At 43.4% G+C, this 24136-nt stretch overlaps 2 protein-coding genes across 2 annotated transcripts in view; one reads left to right on the top strand and one right to left on the bottom strand.

Moving 5' to 3' along the window:
- Positions 1-505: 505 nt before the first annotated feature.
- Positions 506-22885, bottom strand: LOC139211539 (filamin-A-interacting protein 1-like). Its single transcript, XM_070841759.1, has 6 exons — positions 22694-22885; positions 11198-11492; positions 10493-10666; positions 9997-10175; positions 2229-5037; positions 506-1133 (listed from the first exon to the last, which is right to left on the bottom strand). The coding sequence occupies exons 2-6, from the start codon at positions 11483-11485 to the stop codon at positions 927-929; spliced, it is 3657 nt and encodes a 1218-aa protein (XP_070697860.1). The 5' UTR covers positions 11486-11492; positions 22694-22885; the 3' UTR covers positions 506-926.
- Positions 21866-24136, top strand: part of tfb1m (transcription factor B1, mitochondrial) — a 32666-nt gene continuing 30395 nt past the window's right edge. Inside the window, exon 1 of the mRNA XM_070841763.1 lies at positions 21866-22042. The gene's annotated coding sequence lies outside the window, so the exon portion shown is untranslated. The remainder of the gene's footprint in view (positions 22043-24136) is intronic.

Genomic DNA, 24136 nt, shown 5'->3' with positions numbered 1-24136 from the left:
TAAATGACAGTTTTACTTTACGGTTCAAAGCATGGAAGCCAAAAGGCTGCATTCAGAATTTAATAAGTAATTTAACACCCCATTGGAAAAATAAACACCACTGAATACTTAATGTTATAAACTGTATTTAGGTACAGCTGTTTGTAGCTTATTAATATAATGCTAAAATTGTTGTCAGTTATTTAGCTGTTGCAATAATTTCATTTAATTAATTGATCAACATCTGTTTGTTTTCAATGAGGCCTATAGATAAATTTGATTGATTGAGGTTTATTTAGGCTTTTGTGTGCTTCTGTATACAGGTATACAGGTAACGTGGGTGTAGGGACTGCCTAGAAGACTATAAGCACTAAAGAGCGCTGACTAAGTAATGTTGAGTACACAGATAGAAACAGTCACATGAAATAGATCTGGCCTGTTTGCACAACGTTTGTGTCGTTCTTTGCTGCATATTTGTGTTTCTTGTTTTCCTACATAAATGACAAGGTCACTCTACCCTTTGAAATCACATTTATTGAAAATATTTTTCAGTACAAATCCTTTACAGAAAAAATAAACATCATTTACATGAAGACAAGAATTTTAACTTATGATGTGTCCTTATAAAATATTCTAAACAAATATCTAGGTATATGTGAGACAACCACTCAAAGCAGGAAGCAGTTAGTAGCAGCACAGTCTGATAACATATTTAACCCAAATGCCCATCACAATACACACTGTAAATACAGAGAATATGTTTCCATCTAAATGGCAGAAATGGATATGAGACAGACATATGAAAGACTTTACAAAAATGAGGAAATTAAGGGCTTATTTGAATACAAATAGTTGCATGTGTAGCTGAGTTGTATTGGCACATCAGTGCTTTTTGTCTGTGGGTGCACTATATTTAAATATGTACTATTATGGTACTATTACGCCAGTCAGGCTTTTCCTCCATTTTGTAAAGTACTGCTATTCACAGTGGATTTTTTAACTTCAATCCTCATAGACTGACTCTCAGTTCGTGACTCCAGCTTCACTCCACCGGTGATCCCCAGGGATCCCAGCACAGCCTTCCCCGTCTTCAGGCTCTTGGACATTGGGATGCGGGTCAGTCCTGTGCGAGCTGGCTGGGCATCATGCCCAGTCTGTTGACAATAGGGAGAGAGAGTACAGTTTCACAGGCAGGAGAGTGAAGACAGGGGAGCACTCGAGGGGAACATAAAGAGTAAATAATGGAAAAGGGGCACAACCCATTACAGGAGAAAGGGAATTCTGAATTTCTAAACAATGTAAGTGATCATATGTGCAAGGAATCGTGTGAATGAAAAATGTAAATATTTATTCGTTCCTTCACTTCAATCACAGTGGGGGAGCACTTGTACAGGCTAGGTTTCAGTGTGCTGTTAGTGGTGCAGGGCTGTTTTGTGTCAGCCAGAGGGCACTGAGCCCTACACGGCTGTTTGTGAATGTAAACACTGCGTAGCAACTATAAATTACTGCATGACTGTAGCAGAGTGGCAAAATGCCACATCATTAGCTCTGCTGTTCTGAGGCCTGGCCTTTTCTGTCACGCTATCTGATCCACAAAGGGCATATTATAAGGGCCACCGAGACAGTGCTGCTTCATCTCCATTCTTGGCAGTGTGAGACGAAGCTGTTAGTGAACATATTTACTTCATGAAACATCACATGTGTAATATAGAATATGGCACAACGGTCACCTTCAAGATAATGAAGAAAATGATAATGCATTTCAAAGAAAATGTTTCACATTTTGGGAAATTAGCATATTCATTTTCTGTGAGTGGACCGGCCTTCACCAGGCTGACTAACAGCAGAGAGTTACTGAACCAAAACAGTTTTTATGTCAGCTCCGTGGGAAAAAATCAGCAGTGTTTGTATGTAGCCTGTTTATTCATTGAGCTGATTTCCCCGCCCACCCGGTGAGTTGGATGAATCTGCCGATAAAGTTAGTGAAACATACAGCTCACAGACAGACTGGGAGCCTTGATCAATCAATGGAGACACGGTCAATGAGTTCAAACACATAAACAGTGGGGTATTTGTGTGATTTAAACAGCTGTATGCGCACCAAACAAAAATAGACTCTTGCCCTTAAGCCTGTAAAGCAGCTTAGCTTAGTTTAGCACAAAGAGTAGAAACGCATCTCAACCAAAGCTATCTATAGGAAAACATTTTATTTCATAATTTGGATGAAGCGAACCTTAAACAAAACTTACCGTGCTTTGTGTGGCTCTGGAATTGTTTGAGGTAACAGGGGAAATTGTGATACTGCTCATCACTTTGCTCTGCGTGCTCCTGGTAGCAGTGGTGGTGATTTGGCGTGGGGAGCGTAAAACTGTCCCAGTTGATAAAGTCATTTCCTTGGCCTCTGTTACAGCAGGCACCGGCCTGACTACCATCTTTGGGGTGATGCTGTTGCCTAGATGAATATGAATCTTGTTATCGTCGGTGGTGGTGATGATGCTGGTGTTGTTGTGGCCCTTCCGTATAGGCATTGGTACCATCTGCTTCTCTGGGGTGACCTTGAACACAGCTCGGCCCATGGTCATCTCCTGGGGTTCTGGGGAGGCCGATGCTTCAGGCACTATGGCAGTGCTCACTGTCATAATGGAGACAGGGGATAAGGGCCTACCTGAGGCAGAGGAGGGAGCTCGGCTGCTTTCAGGAGACTTCGCTCTGGATATTGTGGTGATGGTGACTGGAGACTTGGCTCTTTCAGGGCCCTGATGTCCAGTGGTGGACTTTCTCTTGTGGGTTGGAGCAGAGTAGGTGGGAATGATTGTGATTCTAGATTTAGGTTGAGATGGGTTAGGGCTGAGGGGAACCGAGCTAGAGAAAACATCCTCAGTAGTGGGGCTGCTGATCTCAAGGGTAGCCATGTTGTTTTGGTGGTCTGGTGTTACCCGGATGTGTAAAGGCTGGCCTTGCTTTGATGGCATTGTTAGTTCAGAAGGCAAGTGATTTGCATTAATGTGCAGAGGCTTTTCCAAGTTGGTCTCTTGAGGGGTATTGTCCTTTTTCCTCATCCAGGGAATCCAGGATTTCTTAATACTGAGGTCGCTGCTAGATGAAGGGCAACGCTCAACGGTGCCACTCTTTTCTGTTGGCTTCTTCAAGCACTTCTGTCTGAGGTTGCTCATGATGTGATTCTCCTCTTGAACAGACTTCCTGATAAACACAGCTGGGGTGTCTTCCTCTGCTGGCCCAGTGGATGATGCCTCTGTCTGTACCCCAGTGGATGTCACAGCAACGTCCACCATCCTCCTCCCATTCAAACTGGGCCTTAGTGCTCGACTATGACGCTTGGCGATCTCCAGTTCTTTGGTGAGATGGAAAACTTCAGTACCCATGTTCTTGGCTTTCTCCTCCTCTTCCAAAAACCTCTGCTGCAGGATAGAGTAATCCACTTGGAGCTGAGCAAGTTGGTCCTCCTTGTGCATCAGTTCATGGATCTTCTCCTTGAGGGCTATGACATCCGCCTGCAGTTCCCTGGTTTTGACCTCCTCTCGCTTGCATAGCTGTCGGAGGTCCTCTTCCTGGCTTTCCTCTTCTCCTTTCTCGATTGCTTTGTTTCGTGCTATCTGACTGCGCATTTCCTCCACCTGTCGGGAAAGAATGTTGGCTTTGTCTTGTTCGGTCATGAACCGTTTCTCCAACATGTCGTACTGGTCCTCTGTCTTGATCAAATCTCCCTCAACTACTTCAAGCTGCTTGAGACGATTTTTTAGGTGCTCAATTTCAAATGTGAGCTCCTTCACTTTGTTATCTTCTCTTTTTACAGGGTCTGACATTCTTCCCAGTTCACATTTCATTGAATTCTTCAAAGACAGCTTTTCTGCTTGCTCGAACCCATCTAACCTCTTTTTCATTTGACTGACCTTAGAATTCAGATCTTTAGTTTTATCAATTTCGTAGGCTAGCTTAGTGCTTAACTCCCCTTTTTCTATGGTTAGAGTCTCTATTTTGCTTTCCATCTCAGATTTCAACTTCAGGAGCTTTTTGCTCTCCTCTATCAATTTCTCAGTCACCTCCATCACTTTGCCCTCCTCAACTTTGACCATTTTACTCATATCCTCTTTTGTCCTCTCATCTGACTTCATTCTTTCCATTAGGGTCTTTCGTTCTTCCATCAAAGCAACAGTCAGCGACTTCAGCTTACCCAAGTCATCCTTGAGGCTCAGCTCAGATTTTTCTAACTTGATTTCAGAGGACTCCAGTTCTTTCATACGGATCCTGAGAACCACAACTTCATCTGAGAGCTCTTTGGTCAGGCCCTTCTCTCTCTCCAGAGCAGTGTGTAACTGTGCACACTCAGCCTTGCTTATGCTAAAAGCACCCTCAAGTTTCTCTAATTCCATCATTCTTTTCTGGAGCTTCTCCACCTCCAGTCGTAGGTCTTTACCTTTACTATCCTCCTCTTGTAGCCTCTTTCTCAGCTCCTTACACTGATGTTCAGTCTTTGTGATCTCCTCATCCTTTCCCTCCATCTCCAACACCCGTTTCCGCAAGTTCTCCAACTCAGCAATCAAGTTGGAGTTGCCACACTCCCCCTTGCTGATCTTCTCCCTGAGCTCCTGCAGTTCCTCCTCAGATTTCCTTAAGGCCTTGTTGCTCTCCTCTAGCTCCTCCACTTTGTGTGTAAGCCCTAAAAGTTTGGCATTAAGTTGACGGTTGTGAATCTCCTGATTGGCCAGCTTGGCACTCATCTCCTCGTGTTGTTGGGTGAGCTTGGCAGATTTCTCTTTAAGCTCAGCCTCCAGGCTCAGCAGCCTGTGGCCATCCTCCTGAGCACGCTCCCTGGCTTCACTCAGTGCCTGCTCACGCTGCTGGAGTTGTTGGCTGAGTTCCTGGACCCGCTGACCCTGTTGGTCCATTTGCTCCAGGTGCTGCTGGCGCTCATTGACTAACATCAGCGCAAAGGACTTCAGCTTGACCAGTTCTTCTCGCACCTTGGCCAGACGTTTAGAATGCTCCTTTTCCTTTTTTACCTGGTAGGACTTCTCGTTCTCAAGCAGCCTCTTCAGTCTAAAGTGTGAGGGGAAAAACAAAGATCAGTAGTTATGTATCTTTGTTTGCCACCTGTAAATGGAAATATAAATAATTTATGCAGAATGCAAAGTTTTATCACAGTTATTGTTTCAATGATAGTGACTGATCATCCTGATTCTATTCAGACATTTCATAATACCACTTTAATTGTTCTCTCTGCTAAGTTCTAACGCTAAAATATACAAGATACAAATTTTCATTCAACATATTTCATTATTCACAGACATCCAGTAATTGAAACACGAGACTATTTGTGTTCTACAAAATAGAGTTGAAACGTTGTAAACTGTATATTGTGAAATACAAGAAAGATCTTACGTGCTACACTACCGTATGTAGAGCAAGCAATCAGATCAAGAAGGAAAACAAAGCAAAGATCTACAGTAAATGGTCTGTATTTTAACGCCTTTCTAGTCATTTTGACTACTCAAAGCACTTTTGCATCACATCCTCATTCACCCGTTCACACATCATTCATAAAGGAGGAATCTAAGTTGGAGGAGACTATAACTCCCAATAAGATGTAAATGCTATAGTCATCCCTGTTGATGGGATAGAGACTAAAAATAACCCAATGCTAGTGAAAGTTTAACAAACACCCAAACACCCCCTCACCAAGTGGTCTTCTTTTCTCTTAGCTTCTTTCTATGCTGCTCATGCCCATTCCCATCTCCGGCTCCAACAAAATGCATGCAAAGCAGATCGAATGCAAATCTGCATCCTCTCCACTCCCAGGGACATGCTACAATATTCACCCTGAGCATTTTTGCATTGCAAAAAAAACCCAAATTCATACAGACACAAGCACAACAAGGCAGATTGTGCATCTATAGCTTAAACCATCTTATTTAACAATGTTCAAAGTGAGCCTTAAAAACAATTCCACTATTGTGGACACAGTCACAACACCTCAAAAACTTTAATTCGAACCTTATTTAAAACTTACCCCCTATGGATGCTCTACAATCACCACATAAACTTTGTTTTTGCCATAACACAAAATCCTCTGAGAATACATACGGAGCAGCAGGCCCCTGCGCTTCCACAGATCCTCCTCCGTCACATTCCAAGCATGTTATCAGGACAATGAAAGGTGAATAAATACAGTGGAGCACCACCGGACCTCTGGTGAGTGATGTCACCTCACCCATATAAGGCAGTAATGTGTGTATGAGAGTGTGTGAGCTGCTCTGCTTTGCACACTGTGAAGGGGGTGGGACCTTTGCCACAAGAGGAGTGTTTTGCAAAACTATCCCCAATTTTCAAACTTTTACAAAACATGGCATGTTTGAGGGAAAACAAAAATGGATTTTCTCCAGGATGTTTACAAAGGTTCTACAAAGAAATATCAACATTTTTCTCTGATAAAATCAGCTTCAGTGCAAGTGTGGTGCAAATTGAATTATATCTCCATGTTCCATTTTCAGTGCACAGGATATTGCCTCTGCAGTCCGGAAGCCATAATCTCACTGGTACAGGAGACAGGAGAGTGTCTCTGCTGTAGTTCCACTCGAGGGGAAACTAGACTTGAACTGGGCTCCTTGCAAAGTCTACATGTGATGAGGAAAGCAGATATGGATGAGCTGGATGCCTCCCTTGAAGTGAAGAAGAGCTGGGAGGCATGACAATGGGCTAAACATGCTATACTGCTGTGAATGAATTCATTTTGAAATTCTAAATGGTGCTCCTCTGTTTATAAATGACAGTAAACACTGTTATATTACCAGCAGCCTGTGGTTAATGGGTCTGGCGACAAAGGTGCTATCCAGATCTCAGAGGGCCGCTCTCAAAATTCATACTTATATAGTCAGATGTCATTGATACCCTAGAAATTGGCATTCTAAAGTTACTTCCTTGCAAAGGTCAGATTTATGATGTCAGTTGTATTTGGTTCCAGTGGTCAAGTCATGTAAGAAGCACAGTGTAGTCTTGCAGGGCTGTGCTGTTACTAAGGAAGAAATGACTAGAGACAAATGTGCTGTGACCAGAATATCCAGTGGCAACGCAAATGCTTGGATAAACGCTTTAAATCGAAGGAAGACAAGGAAAGCAATACTTAAAAGAAATACAAAGACACAAACTAGAAAGGTTTCCTCCCTGTGAAAAACGTTGCTAGTGTTCTGCACATTGAGTGCACATGTTTCTTCTTAGTTTTAACATTTTCGAATGTTTTGTAGGTTTCAAAAAGCAGTTTGAATGAGGGTACATTTCTTAAGCAAATACACAGGTGCAAATCATAAGCCAACACCCACAAGAGAACTTTCTTTTTTTTCATCATGGAACAACATCTCATCCCGTGTTTCTTGGGGAATTTGTTCAGAGGCACTGCAGTCCGTCTGTGTCGGGAGGCTGAGGACTGAAGCAGACATGAACTGCCAAAAGACTGTCAAAACACTGTGTTGTACAGTAATGACCCCTCTTGACAGAGCAAAAGGAGTAAGAGTCAAGCAGCTCAGTGATAGTGTGCACTACATAAGACTGATGTGGTGTTAAAAGAGAGAAATCAGATGCAAAGTGGATGTCGGACTACTTAAAAGACAACCACATGATTTTAGCTTTCAGTTTCAAGTCTGCATTTTCATTATGTGTGCGTGACTTTACGCTCTTTAAAACTCCCTTCTGGAACATGAACCTTTTCTTCCTGTTAATCATTACACATACCACCGTGCCACGTAAATATTTTAACTTCTTGACATATAAATTGCCCCGTTGTCTGAGAGGTGTTAATGGCTGATGGCTAGCAGTCAGAAAGCGCTCCTCCTCTGCCCATCCTCTGCATTCCTGCAGATGTTTGGCACAAGACCTTTGACTTTTCTCTCCTCACTCTCAACCAGACGTCTGGAGGAGAGCACAATTATAAAGATGAGATAATGACATGCTTTGCATCTCACCTGAAAGAGTTAATGTCAAAACAGAGCGGTACCAAACATGGCAGATATGTGCATGCTTCTGTGTAGGTGTTGACGCTAATATGTTTCAGCTAAAGAAAGGAATGTTTTCATGTCGTGTTTTTGAACATGTTTCCACACATTATGTGCTTGTCTGTATTTTACACATTGGCGTAAGCTTACGCATCAGTCTATGGTTTAGATCCATTTTTCTCCGCTGTGTCTGTGTCTTTTAATGACTCAGAGTCAGTTTTGTGTCCTTCTATGGCAACCGATACAAGGATCTGGGCTGTGCAGGTGCTGACAGATGAAGACCAAGCAGAGCTCATCCCTTTCACTCTCTCTGTAAGGTGACGGAGGCCGATCTGTGCATGAGCCAAGGAACCTGCTGGAAACTACCTGGCATAAGAAGGAGGTCACCTCTTCCTTGCACGCACACCAAGGATCAAGTGAAAGCAAAGCGGTTCACTTGTGATTTGTGCCATATGCTTCGAATGGAAGGATCCTAACGTGTAAAGGGATTGATCACGGTACATTTAGTTTTGTGTGTGTGTGTTTTTTTTTACAATGAGCCAGGCTTGCAGCTTGGCTCCAGGGATGGCCATGTCAGTCAGTTGGTCTTCAGTTGGTCGTTCCACCAGCTGAACGACAGCATGGCTCCCTAAAGCCTCACCTGTACCGTCACATCTACTTTTGTTACAATGGTACAGTGCACACATTTGCGTGTTCATCAAAGTGAAAACCAAAATATGTAATCTGATGATTTTAGCTCTACTTCTGTGCTCATCCATGCACATGTTTTGCAGCAGGGTAAATGCGTTTCAGAGTCCTTAACCAGTTTGGCAGAAATCATAAAATATCCAAGTCCATTTAAGCATGTGTGCACACTGGTTTAAGAACAAGTTGCTGTAAGCTATGGTCTGTTGCTGACCTCCCAGCCCTCTCCTCTGTGTGCAATGGCAGCTCAGCTGTCATGACTGTGATTTAGCTTCCATGGTCTGTTTCCTGTGTCCTGCACTAAAAGCTCAAGGAAGAGAGGTACTCAGGATCGGTGCTGCAAATGAACTGTTTGAAGTCTTGACAGTTCATGAAATGCTGCATGCTGCAAGTGGTCTCTAGTCTGCTCCACAGATGACTGACTATATGAATACATGTCCTATACAGTACATTACAGAAGCTCTCTCTTACTCTGCCCTCGCACATGCTATCATGCCTGCGGACTGCTGCAAATTCTAACATATAAATAGGAAATCACATGTTGACTTGACATGCATAATGCACAATAAATGAATACAGCATCCCCACGGCTCACGGTTATTGTGTGAGAATGGACAGTGATGTGTTATGGGAATTGCAACAATAAATTCCCCAACAAGCGACAGCCAATTAAACCTTTTCAGCTGTCAGTATTTTAATTAGTAGGGCCTCCATTCTCATACACATTCAGTGCACATCTACACACTCACAATCAGGCTCGTTTGATCTCCATGAGGCCCTCTGCACACACGTGATGTAACCACCCCCTCTCTGATGCTGGAGAGCGAGTGCATCCTTCCCCCCCACCCCCCCTTTTCTTTCTCCAACCGCCCTACCATCCCTTGTCTCCTCTTGATCAACAAGCCAGGTCGCAGCCTCAGCTGTGACTTCGTTTCACAGATGATGTCATGGGAGATTCGTTCCCCTCAAAGCCTTTTATTCCTCCACTTGTCTTTCCTCCCGTTCCCCCACCCAGTGGCCTCGTCTCCTCCCCTCTCCGGCCCTTACCTCCCTCTTTCCCACAGCAAAGTGCCTGACCCCTTCCTCACCTACAAGTTCCACTCCACTTCCCTCTTCTCTTCCACAGGCTCTCATGATCAATGTCATCCTCCCCCCACTCCATACAATTACAATCCAACGTGAAAACGTGTGTCTGTGTTACAAAGACTAATATTTTTAATATCTTGTTCTTTAGTGTGTACATATGCATATGTTTTGATACTGTTTTCTTTTTTCATATCAGTTTTCCATCTCTCCTCTCCTCTCCTCTCCTCTCCTCTCCCCTCCTCACCTCTCTCGCTCCTGCTCCAGAAGGTTGGTGAAGTCGTCGCTCTTGTTCATGTAGTCTGCGTGCTTGCGCTTCTCCGTGTCCAACTCGTGGACGGTGCGGCGGTGGCACTTCTCGGCGAGCAGCAGCTGACCCAGCATCCTCCGGTACGTCTCCCGGTGCTTCTCCTGCAGACGCTCCAGCTGAGAAAGGCCACGAGGACCCACAACCGCAGACACACAGGGAGACACGCAAACGCAAGCAGGGTCCAAGGATACACAACAAGTGAATTTTATCTGCTGTGGTAACATCCAAGAGGTGATGTCACATTAAACTGTTGATGAATGAAATAGTCATGCAGCTGATTTTCAGTGCATCACTGACAAGTTGTAAAAGAAGCCCAGCATACAACTGCATAAAAAATGATTAGGCTTCACTCTTACAATTATAAAAGTAATTGTGGTCTCATATATATTATAAGAGCTCATATTACAAACAAAGGTTTGTTGTTTCTACTGACCTCTACCATAGGCTTTTGGTAGACACTGTGGCTGTGCGGCTCAGTGCCAGTGATGACACCGTCTCTCTGCAGGGCCTGGAGGGCCGAACCAGGGACCGCAGAGCCATAACGTGATTCAAGGGCCTCTGGGACCGTCGGTCTGGACTTAAACATGCTGATAACATCCTCTCTGGCCTGAAATCACATAGAAGTATAAAGACATATAAATGCTACAGTACATTATGACAGGAGGAGAAGGGGGGGGGGGGGGGGGGGGGGGGGTTTAATCCATCTGGACACCTGTTTGAAGAGACACTGGTTTCTTTCTGCATATATGAGAAATGATGCATTAAAAATGGCCTCAGACATGTTGAATGAATTAATGTGGTATTTTTCTCAAATGTCTCTGGATACAGTGCATCCCATTTTAGGGATTTAGACCCCTGTAGCATTTGTGTTGTGAATTCCAAAATAGCCAAATGGTAAACACACGGTGCATTTGCCTGCTTCCTGCCATGTTAAACTGCCGTTTTTCGCCACAAGATAGAGCTATTGTGCAAAAAAATGCAGTTCAACTCCATACTTTGCAGTCAAACTGGCTTCATAAACAATGCCATTCACAGGTATGTTTTCTTCCCCTTGTAATTGCACCTGTTTATTGCAGCAGATCAGAGGTAAATTAGATGCAGATTAGATCTGTACAATATAATAGGGAACACAACCCACCTGGACCTCCCCTTCCATGATCCCCAGCAGTCTCAGCAGATCCCCTTGGGACAGATCCATGACGCCCGATCTTTTCTCTCCAGCCTCAGGGGAATCACACAGTAGCTTCTCTTTGTCTGAGATCACCTCCACCTCCACTCTGTCATTACCCTCCTTCTGCTGAACTTTGGCCATCAGGCTCTTCACGGGCAGACCAACTTCCTGCTCTTGGCTGATGTCATGGTCGCCCTGCGGAACCCCAAGCACCCCATTGGCCGGGCTCTCCACCCCGCTGCTTTTGGACCTCATCCTCTACCTGCATCAAGAACAGAAGACAAGTGGTTTGTTTTTAGAGCAAATAATACCATCCTGGTGTTTGTCAGTGTTATTTTTTAGTACAGTTTATTTCGCTATGCTCCTTTCTCTGTCATGCCATGTTTTGTTACACCATTCAGCCATTCTAGTTTCAATTGAAATTTGTCTTCTGAATATCTGTCCACTGTAATGCTTCAGATTGTGTGTTTTGGCTTTGGCTTCTGTGTGTGAGTGTGTGTGTGTGTGAGTGTGTGTGTGTGTGTGTGTGTGTGTGTGTGTGTGTGTGTGTGTGTGTGCCACATCCCCTTCTCTCACAAGGGTTGTGTATCTCACCGGAAGCACATTTGTGGTACTCCAGGGTGCTTTAGCCTTCTCTGTTGACATTAAAAGTCTGACTCAAACATTTTGTCCAGATCCTGAAAATAAATCTATTGATGACAGACTTTAAATTTAACTTTACTGTATTAATCATTTGAAACGACCCATGTGATGTTGAGGTGGCCTGTAGCAAGCTTGTTTTGTATCCCTGATTACTTAAACATACAGTGAGCTGGGCGAATACTGTTTAGGAGTGAGTTCATATCTGCAGTGTTGTTCAGTAGTGTGCACTATTCCAGCACGTCAGAGGAGTCCTCCATATGTGTTCATTTGATATGATTTGATTATGACACTATATCATATGTCCAACCAGAAAACTGAGTTGTCCTGCTGCAAAATCTGTTGTACTTCCTGGTAACCAGCGCTATGATGAGAGTCAGTGGTCACCACAGAGAACAACTGTCAGCTAATAAGCTTCTTTTGCTGCAATTATTTTCAGTGTGACTAGTGTTTGTTTAGTCTTGCTTTTACCATTTTTGAGCTGTCTGTGGCCGGTGGTAACCCCAAGAGCGGAGCAGAGCTTGCATGCAATGCGTCATGGTAAATGTAGGCACCACCTAGACGCCTCCACAAGCAGGATAATTCAGCTTTCTTGGTCAATTAAGGAGAGCGTCCGGAGAGCACAATGCACACAAGGCTCCACCAGTCCGGCTTACGCAGTGTGCAGAATGTATGACAGCTGCCACTGAGGACTGATTGTATTTTAGGGGAAAATGGTCTGTTGTATGTGCTCTGTATATATATTTATCTCATGCGCACAAATTACTCAAGATGTAGCAACAAACGACACTACTAATGACATCAAATGAAACTAGCAACATCACAAACTGCAAAAGCATTCCAGATGCAGAAGCCATAGCTCCTTCAAATGGTGATACATTTTTGTTTTAGTGTTATTTTTTCTGTTTGGATTAAGACTGGCGGACGCCGCCAGGCGGTGTGACAGAGGTACGCTCCTATAGACATGGACGTCGCTGCCCATCGCGTCTTACAACCACCAACAAGACCAAATCCTGCAGCAGTCACAGTACAGAGGCTCACCAGCATTACAGCTAAGCCAACCCATCCTGCAGGAAGATGGAGTGGATGAAATGAAAGGTGGTTTGTGCCCATAGCAGAAGACTCCAGTAAGACAGGGGAGGCGGATGGAGGTGGACTCACTCAAAGATGCTTGGTGCTCAAAGACAGTCATAGTTGATAGGCAGTGTTTACCAGGTGTTGAACTTCTAATGTGAAGATGAAGTCCACATTATCATCTCTATCCTTTTGCTGCTGTTTACATTCATCTAGATGCATAAATGCACCACAGAATTGAATAGCAGTGTGCATGTGTACATGAATAACTGCATTTATTGTTGTTTTTTAATCTTATATGTGATTTGTTCCATTCTACATTTCATCTGCATAGACTGCATGTTCACTGTGTGTGCAGCATGAAGGGACTGCAACTTTCATGTTGTTGTGCAACGCTATGTTGTAAAATGACAAATAAATGAACCCTGAACCTTGAATAAAATGATAGGATGAGGCAATGGCAATAAAAAGTTTGAGATCATTGCAAAGTTTATGAGGAGAGGAGGGGATGAAATGCTGGCCCCACATTTGTGAGGGGCAGGTGGTCAGTTTTTAGCTCGTGTTAGAAGTATCACCGTAGCAGAGGACATTTCAACCAATTATTCGTTACTTTTAGCAAACAATTTGAACCGTTTATCTATGAAACAGTTTAGTTAACTATTTCAAGCATTTCTACATTTTTTAACTGTTTCAGTTTTCAGTTTTTTAACTGTTTTGCTTCCTGTTGTTATTTCAATGGTTTATATCCCATTTAGCAAATGATTTTGACGGTTTAACCATTACTTTACTTTGAAATATCACCCATATCTAACTATTTTAATCATTTCATTTTCAATTTTAGCACTTACTCACAAGTCTTAGCTGGCCGTTTTAACTGTTGTAAATTTCTTTTAGCTAACTGCTTATCCGTAACATTTAGCACACTTTTTAACTTCTCTACTCATTGCTAACCTGCCTTCTTAACAGCAGCACATGGTGTTCAGGTGTTTCAACTGTCTCAGGTTGGTTAGCGGGTGTAACATCACTGGTAGCTTTTGTGACTACAGTGAAATCAGCATCACACCAGTTTGTAAGCGTGTTGTTTTCCACCTATACAGAAATGTGTGGATTGTTTATTCTAATTCGCTGAGAAAGTGCCTCTGGCTGTGAATCACTGTAATAAAAGGTCAAAGACACACTGCAGGTCATTAGGATAGAGGTGTGATGTGTATGTTTGTGTGTAGGGGCATGTGTTTGTTTAAGATCTCTCACAACAGCCTTGACGCGCTGAGCGAGTGCAGTCTTTGTGATAGATTTCAGATATGACATCAGCGGTAATTACAAACAGAAAACGCCTCCAGCCCCCAAAATCCCCACTGCAGCACCCTGGTGATGTCATAGCACCCTGACCTCTGAATCATGCACTGAGACATCCCGAGCGATCTCGCCAAAATGTCATGGATTCACTCTTAAGCGCAAGATTAGATGCATGCTATTGTATACACAGTACACATAAATTACATACACACACATTCATATGTGTATGTAGTTTATGTGTGTGTAGTGTAGACTGTATGGTGCAGATAAAAGCTTAATTTGGAAAATCTGCAATCTGGGACACCAAAGGTAGAACATCAGTGACAATCTGAAACAGATTAACCAGATTAAAACAAGGTGATGAAAATGAACAGGCTGTTGCAGGAACTAGACTTTCTATATGCAGAGTCAATTGGTTTGAAAGTGAGTCTACCAAAGGTCTCGGTTCACCTCAAGAAAAATGTTTATCTTCCTCTGCATCAGTGGTCAGTGAAGTTAAGACTGCAGTGAATTCTAATGATGCTTGAAACCAATCTCTTTGAATCCCACCTGATTCCAGGAAAAAGACCCAAGCACATGAGAGGCAAGAGTGCAAGATAACAGCGAATGCATCTCTCAGTTCAAACAGAAAAGAAAAAAAATCTGACAAACCGACACATTAAGTACATTCCTTATCTCACTGCTGGGAGTTCAGTGAGTGCACACTGGCTCCAAGGAGAGCTGGTTCCTAACTGGAGATTAATTGCAGTGCCTTCTTTCCTGTCCATAACTATTAGTTTCAGCTGTGGGCTCGCTATCATTGTGTCAAATGTCATAGTACAGCAGTGTATACAAGCGATTACAGTGTTCGCCCCACCATTCAAGCAGCGCCAGAGAGTTTGAATGACCAATGGTAGAGGGCATTAAGCCTGGCACTGCGGGGGCATGAGAGTGATGAAACATAGGGACATGTGCAGTACTGTAAATGACTCAGGCAGAGCTCCTGAGTACCAGCGACAAAATGGTTGAGGCTGAGTTAGGCACTCCATGGTTTATTTTTAATTTCTGGGCTGATGCCATGAAAGTCCAGAGGAGCTACTGTAGCAGTTGCCTCGTTTTGCGGTGTCACCCCCGGTCAACAGAGCAAGCAGGAGTGTGTGTGTGTGTGTGTGTGTAGTTCCAGCTGAGAGCAAAATGAGAGTAAAAAGTTTTAAATAGCAATTCAATAAACACATAATAACACACCATCTAAGTCTATTAAACTTACCAGAGGGCCTGAACTTCTGGCAAAAGACATTTCCACTGATGCGTGTGCAAAATGAATTTTCCCAGTCAGTGGATACATTAATATATCTGTCACAAAATTAATTGACTTGTTCACACATGCCTTACTTCTTTACTTGCTTTTTTAGCCTCTTGGAGGAAACACAACAAACATTTAACACCGCAACAATTTGTTTTCATCTTACAAAGTTGATATTGTGAGTGTGTTAGCATACATTTGCCTATTTACCCGCATCATTGAGCAGACATGGAGCAACATTAACATCCATTTGAAATCATGTAAATCTCAAGCTGATGAAGTCAAATATTAACTCTCCCTTTAGCTCCGGTTTGGTCTCAACCAATTCCTGAAGGACATATATCCCTCTTTAGCTGAGCCAAAGGCTCTTATAATGCCCAAACTTTGACTGATGTTGCTGGTGAGTTAGTCGTTTATCTTAATGTGGATTTTCAGAGCTTTTTCGCTGAAAATGAAATGGTGCTGATGAGAGCTGTAAAGTTGTGAGCTACAAGATGCTAAAATGCTCTGTTGAAATGAGGGAAACTGCAGATCTGGGAGATTTTTACCGGTGGGTTTGTCACCATGTAAGCTTTCATATCACACATTTTAATATCAAAATATTGATTACCGCAGCTTTTATTTTAAAGGACTCAAGTCCAACTTCTCAAAGTTACTCAGACACATACAGAACAACTGATTGACAGCTTTAGGAGATAGAGTAATAATCACTGCAATTTCACAGGCCCTATTGATGACAAGACTTTGTCATCAAAGTCTTTTTGTCCTCAAGGTCTATTGATGACAAGTCTTTGATCCACCTTGACTGGTCACTCCAGCCTTGATTGTGGTGAATTCTCCAGAGCAACAAATGGGGATTCCAAAGCCACACGGCCTGAATTCCAGTCATGCAGCATTCCCAGTTGTCTCTATGGAAAATAAGGGCAGACAATGCGCCTTTACTCTGAGGTCTGATCCAACCCGCCACAATGCCCACACACATTCACGGCATCTAAACCATCAGCACAATGTTACCGATTGCCCCGTATCCAATTCCATAGTGCCTTCTAATAAGAAAGGATGGCCGAATACCCAGCGAGGCCCCAGTCAAGGCCTGAGCCTAAATTTAAAGCAGGACCCTAAATCTATCCCATGGTTTGGGAAAGTCCAGCTGTCACATATATAAGTATTTATAGGCTCCAACGAAACACATGCCTCCATTCCAAAGTAAAAAAGGAGCTAAACATTTTCTCACTGGTCAGCAAGTTAGTGAATTTCACTGATGTACACCATATGACTGTTATCTGAAATTCCATTTACTTCAGTCATTTTATACACAAGGATACAGTGCTCCTCAACAGCAGCCACACTGGGAGCTACGCTGTTACAGTTATTCAATTAAGCAAAAAAGGTTGATGTTCAGTGGTCTCGGTGTCTAAAATGGGAAGATCTGCCAAAAGTTCCCATCTCCCAAAGTTGTCCCCTTGGGTTTCCCAAACTGTGAGGGGCATTTATCACTATCTTTTGGCAAGTGATTAATCGGTGATCGATAGATACTACTATAGCCTACTATAGTGACACATGATGTTACTCCTCTCTTATGTGGTATTAGGCTACAATACTGGCGGTCATGTCCTCTGTTTTACTCACATGAAAAAAAGTGAGGAAGACGAGAGGCCAAATTCATTACAAGGACGGCAGCTGCAAATAATGTAACAACATGCTATAGAAAAAAAGGATTTGTTTGATTCAATGAGTTTGATATATTCACACCACAAACCCAAAGTGACTAAATAAGGAGTGGGAAATGTTCTTTGCATGCGAGCGTTTGGCAGCTTGTCCTGCCAGAGGACACTGATAAAATGCAGCACGCTTGAGAAGCTCTTCCGTCCAGACAAGAAAAACACACAAGCCAGCCAAGACACGGGAATTTCTACCAAAACTGCAGCCGTGGATGAGGCTCGACGCTACAAGTCGATCCATCTTGATAGTGAAACTGTTGTGAGCACCCATTTCCCATCCAAGGGCACAAAACTGCTGTCTGTTCCAGGATTCTGATGGACAGTGCATTCCTGTCTAGACGACAAGCGACCTCTGGGGTCAGATTTTACATAACAGTCATGTTCTAGGAAAATAAAGACGCTCCAGGCAGAGATGGATTAAAAGCTTTTTCTGTTCAGATAGTAACACAGACTCAGACACATTCTCTTAATAGTTGACTTTTTCTCGTAATGCTAAATTGAGCTGCCAAAGCATCCTCGTGGACAAAACGTAAGCATTTGCAGCTTGTCTTCCTGTAATGATGACTTCTATTAATACCTCATGGCGACAATAACTCTATATGCCATGCTGGAGCAAAATGTCAGCATAGGTGGCGGGTTTCATCTTGTAGTATTCTCCTGATGTCACATTAACCTGATCCTCTCACTGGAGCCTACTGTAGCTTCAGCAGTTAAGGTTTCACCAATGAGCAAACAGAGAGGAATGAACCTCTGTGCTTGTGATTTCTCACATAAATATCTTACCAGCTGGCTTTGCTTCATAAACAACTGAGCGCAAGTACTTCCTGAATCAGTCACTTATTGGATATGACATATTTATGATATTTGTGCTGGTGGGAGTTAAAGAAAAAGAGAAAGAGCAAACGAGCTATGATGTGTACAGAAGACTTTGATGCATGCTGTATTCAGTCACACGACTTGTCAGCAGCACTGTTCTAAAGCAACATACTGTCGCCGAACATATGGGGGGGGGGTGCAGCTGCAGGAATACATGACTCACCCCCATCTGTCCTAAGATTTGACATACATGATGGGAATAATGAACACATCCATTATTTCTAAGAACTAAACATGTTGAGGTGTTTCAAAATGCAAAGCAAAGTCCCATAGCAACAGCATTTACTCAATCGATAAAAAACTGCCTTATCAAGCACCAGGTTCTTCTGGAACGATGGCATGAGAGGATATCATCTTTACGACATGGAGATCAAGGAAGAGATCAAGTTCTGGCTGTTCTATGAATAGGAACAAGCAGGACAACATATGGATGAAGCGGTCTCAGATATGGTTCAGTGTCACAAGGTCAGCCATTTGTCTGAAGTCTCTGAAGTCTCCATGCCGACTAGATCAGAATTTTCTGTCTCGGCTAGTGGTCCCATATTCTGTCAGAGGGCAAGCTAATCAGTTTGTGGTGTCCTTGTATAGTGCAGTGTGAAAATGTTGGACCCTTCGGTGTGCCGGCGATAAGGTTTTCAGCATCAAATGCATTGTTTTAATTGGACAGCCCCTTTGTTTCCATCCCCCCTTGTGACACATATTAGAGTAATCAAGTGATTACTGAGCAGGTTTAAAAAATATTGTTCAACTTTATCTTGATTCCACACCTATATTTGATGCCTTTAATTGAATTTGCAGTTCATATAGAGAAGAATGTTTGTCATTGCAGCTACATTGACTTCTTTGTTATAACTGAATTTCTCGCAGGACTGAAGGGATGAATTTGGAAAAAAATAAAACAGGTGTGATGTGGATCACTGCATTTTAAGTTGTCACCAGTCCAGGGAGCCTGCATGAACAAGTGAGAGACCCTGGAACTGGTTTTCCTATACATGCAGACATGAATTAACATCAATAATTGTCACCTTACATACATTTCACTGCTCTTATTAACCCATTGCCAGCAGCAGGCAACTTTTCAGTTTCCAGCCATGCTTGTGGAGTGGCTCCATGGGTGGTAATGTGGGTCTGAAAGTCAGTTGGTCCACCACTTTGGTCCAGATTTAAATATCCCAAAAATTATTGAGCGGACTGCCATGGAATTTTATACAAACATCTCTTGGTTCCCAGAGGATGAAGCCATTAGTTAGCCACTTAAATGTTTATAAGAAAGTTAGTAAGTAGCTACTGAAACAAGCCAAACATGCAGATATTACTCTGCAGATATTACTATAGACTCTCAGGAGGTGGTGGAGACCAAAACAAAGGTACACGCAAACATGACAAACACAACTCCAGAGCAACGGTAATGCCTGTTACAAATGTTTACACACACATCAACCTTAACAGCTTTGAAATATGTGCAGTTTTTTTTTTACCTTATATGGAAAACATCATATTCTAACACTCTGGATTGCTTGGAATGATACTCGGCTAACGGCACTCTTCCAAATCTTCACCACCTTTACCCATTTAAAATTTGGTAGGTGAGCATTTGAATTGTTTTGCGTTGGTGTCACAACTGTGTTCTTTTGTCTCTTGTTTACCTTTTTTCATGGAGAAAAGGAGCAACTAGTTATCATAAACACAATGAAATGAGGTGCTGCAGGTGAGACAAAAATAAAATAGAGAATAAAATGATAGGGAGGAGAAGAACTCCATCTCACAAACAGATATGTGAAATTCCAGTGTGATATTTGGTCTTGGAGACCTGTCAACCTCATCTCAGTACTTTCAGTAAATAGAAGCTGCTTTTTGCCCACCGCAGGACAGATGAGGTCTTTGGCTGGCTGCCATCATTACACACCACTTGACTGGAAGAGTCACGACTTTGTCACTCGCCTTCAAAGAACATGCATGAGGAAGGGAATGGGATGAATAGAACAGGAGGGAATATCTGTGAGATCAATTAATCTTTCCCTTCTGTGGAACTTGATATGTCCAAACATCAGACCAAAAGTACGTTTTCCCTGCTTAGAGAGATGCAAAGGTGTAACACATGATCTATGCGCAAGCCACACATATATACACACATACTCTCCTGTTAGGCTCTGATGAACCTGACACATCTGTAACACTCAGGATATTCCTACTGTATGTGAACTTCATGACTGACCTCACTAGTTCTAATATTATGTCATGTCAAGAACCAATTACCAACCAATCTACTCTTCATAGCGACTACAGTCTGACATCCTGCACGCTACGTATCAAATGATCTTAAGAAGATCTTGGGTTGCTATGACATTTAGGGGCTTATTTTTAAACCACTGCAACATGAGTTATAAGTGCCAGTGTTCTGCGAAATATCCAAATGTGTCTAAACTGCATTTTTGGAATTCAAGTCCAGAGACCCTTATACGACGGGAGCTGGGCATGTGTCAGTGGCAGCTGTTGTTGAGGCCCACCAGACGTATGGGGAAGACACCGACTGCTGGCAACAGCGAGCTCCACCTCCCACTGTAATGTGTCTGTGTTCATGCACATGGACATATTCTCAATCGAATCGGCTTATATGCGCATGCAGTCGCACGCATGCAACACACAAGCATATGCGCACATGCACGGCAAGGAAGGAATGGGGTCACTGAGTTGATAATGTGCAGGAGACCGTAAAGGTGTCAAAGAATAACGAAAGCAATGCATTTGAAGCATTTAAAGGCACAAGTCCTCCCCTTCAACGCATAGTGTCTTTTACGTCTCTTACTTAGATAAATATTTCTTTTAGGGCTCATTTTTCCTGGTTCAAATGATTTTATTGGCTATTTATCTTGTTCTTTTTGTAAAATGTAGTTTCCGTGTGTTCAGTGGCAAAGAAATCTTTGAGAACATGCTGCATTATGACACAAGCACTTCACGCAGAGCCACAAGCATTACCTCTGATCTCATGTGGGGTTAAAATACACCTGGCATGTCCTGACTGTCCGCTACCAGAGTGTCACCTCATCGGTGGAACACTGGAATAGCTACATGCTGCAACACTGAAAAAGGTCTTCCATCTCTAAATTTCATGCTAAAGCTAACACCGCCCCTAACAGTTCAACTGCAGAATGTCCTCGACAACCCATGTCACATGAGTGACATAGAGCTATAGCAATGTCATGAGGTAAGCCGGCGACACATTTAGTGCATCTCAAATCAACGCTGCTTTGGCAAACACCCCAGCTTAGCCAGCGTGGTGTCAGTTTAAACAGGGGCCACATTATTGATTTACAGTAAGACTGATTCATGTGCAAGCTGTGACTGATGACTGCCCAGTCAACATTCACAGATCAGTCTTTCCTGAGTGGCCATTTGGCCGATTGAGTTCCACAGCCTTGTGCCGAGCCGGAGAGGATGAGCTCAGATAAAGCTGGAACGACCACAAAAATGTTAATGAGTAATATCTCAGCTCTCGTTCTCTTTGTCTCGTGTCAGCCGTGATATCACTTAGAGCTCAGAGGCCACCTCAGCTGGAGAGGGTGGGAGGCAGGGGGAAAGAGGAAGGGTGAGGTTGCACAGAGAACTCTGGACACTGACAGTGAGGGTCTTTGACAGCAGTGGAAGCCACACCTGTGTTAGATTCCCTTGCTGGAAGTGAGATTCATTTCTTATTTTCTCTTCAGTTTACTGAGGCGAGGTGATGTGCGCCTTGACAAATGGACAGCGGCTAGCAGGAGCCATGTGTCTCCTCCGAAAGACCGATGACTTCATGCGGATGAAATGGAATTCTTTTTGGCGTCTCGGCAATCCATAAATATTCAAGATGAAAGATGTCATCCTGCTGCACCTCGTGAAGGCCTCAGACACTTCTCACTGTTAAGAGGTGGTGTGTGTATTTGTACAGTAAGTGCAGTAGAGAGCAGGCCAGGAACAGACGAATGAGATGGATAACTTCTCTTTCTCCTACATTCTCAGTATCTCAGTGCACCATCATCCCCTGTTATCTGCTGACATTGTGGGCTTCTCTTCCCACATGCAAGGCACAAAAGCCCCCAAGCTAAATGGTCTCATTCATACGGCAACATGACACTTAATTCATTGAGTAATGTTTGATTCATGACTCTTTTCAGTGTGTCACAATACCAAATCTGTCTTGCCGTTAACGGCACCAAGAGTAGCCCCTTGTCTTCTCATGGGCGAGTAATTGATGCAACATGTTGAAATCCATATCATTAGAATGTATAAAAAGCAAGCTGAATTGCAGACATGTTTCAGGGAAGAGTTATTTCATTCATGTGGTGCAGCGCAGCTCGAACCGCAGCTCACATGAGGCCAAGTGGGTGGATTTCTATCAAAAAACGCTCTTTTATTGGCCTTGTGTATTAATGACCGAGCAGCAGCCCCTGCACCTGAGCCGTGTCCTGTATTTCAGTCTGAAAGCAGAACAGCTGATAAGCTTGACTTTGTCAGAGGCACGTGGTGCTCTGTTCCCACACGGGGGCAGGCAGAACAGGAATGCTCTCATTAAGAGAAACTTAGGAGAAGCTGACTTACCTGCCGTTGTGCTGTCCCCAGGTTTAAGCAATTAGTGGTCACACCAAGGGTAATCCTTAGAGAAAGGGCACTAAAGCAGTAGAGCATCCACTAATATCCTCTGGCTTGTGTGGTCCACTTGTGGTGTCTGCTTGTGCTGGCTACTGAGTTGTGCCAAGAGCCATCTCAAGCTCGGCTCTCTCTCTCTCTCTCTCTCTCTCTCTCTCTCTCTCTCCTTTCAGTTCTTCAGGTCAGAGAGGGAATGGTAGAGAGCAATAACAGCACTGTAACTCCCCCCAACCATCTCTCCCTCCCTCCCTCTTTCACTCCCACAGCTTATCCAGTTCTGCACTGCATAGCAGTCTCAAACACACCTCTCATTTTCTTTCCCTCCTCTCTTGTCGAGAAGTCAGTTGAAGAGTGTGTGAGAATAAAAGGGAGGAGGGGGGGGGGGCACTGTTCTGCTCCCGCTCAGCAGTTGAAAGGGGCCGTTGCCCAGTGAGGAGAAAGGCAGAGGTGCAGTGTGATGCCCTTTGTCACAAGGCCAGGTCTTTTCACTCAGCGACATCCTGCATTGTTCCTCTCCACTCTTTTTGACTTAAGCCACCGAGGCTAAAAGTATAGTTCTATATTTAACTCCTGCACTCTTGCTAACACGGGCACTGTTAGCAGCTGAGGCTAGCTGAATGCTAGATGTTTTGGCTGGCCAGCAAGAGACTTAACTCTCCCCGCTGACCCTTGGTGACAGCTGAACCATGCCATTCTCTCATGGTGGGAAAGTCCGGTGACAGCAGCCACCCAAGCCCTAACAGTGACCCAAGGAACCACCAATTGCTGACTTAGGAGGGCTCAGTGTGGCCAAACTCTGCAGGACTTTGGCAGCTAGACTGCCTTTTTGGCCCTGCTTGCAGAAAACAATGCCAATGAGCTAAATGAGAGGTACAGTAATTGTACTCTGCATCAATGGGAATGTGCTGCCAGGGTGCTGTTGGGTTAGACATGGAAGCAGTGACAAGTAAACAGAGCTAAAGTTGGTTCACCTACTTTTTTTATTTCTAGGATAGATTATTATGGGATAGTGCTTACCCACCTTTCAAGGTCAACCTAAATCAACTATGTGTTGGAATCTTGTACAGCACCAGATAAACTTACTGTTTAAACTTACTGTTTTGAAGAAAAGCATAGTAAGGTCATGCAGGTTCAATGTTATCTTGTAATTAAATAGCTCATCAAATAGGGACAGTTGCTTACAGAACGGTGAATCATCACTGGTGACTTCATCCTGCACCGGAGGGCACAAAGGCCTGGTCACAACAGCGTTTAAAATGTCTCAATTTTGTGACAAAAACAATTAATTTTAATGGAATCATCGTGATCAGTGGATTTGCTCCTGGGGGGGGGGGGGGACAAATAAATCCATGCAGATTTTATATGCCAAGTTAATATTTGGTTAACTTTGACATG

This window comes from Pempheris klunzingeri, chromosome 13, assembly GCF_042242105.1.
Source record: "Pempheris klunzingeri isolate RE-2024b chromosome 13, fPemKlu1.hap1, whole genome shotgun sequence".
Lineage (NCBI taxonomy): Eukaryota > Metazoa > Chordata > Actinopteri > Acropomatiformes > Pempheridae > Pempheris > Pempheris klunzingeri.
This window is presented reverse-complemented; position numbering and strand designations above follow the sequence as displayed.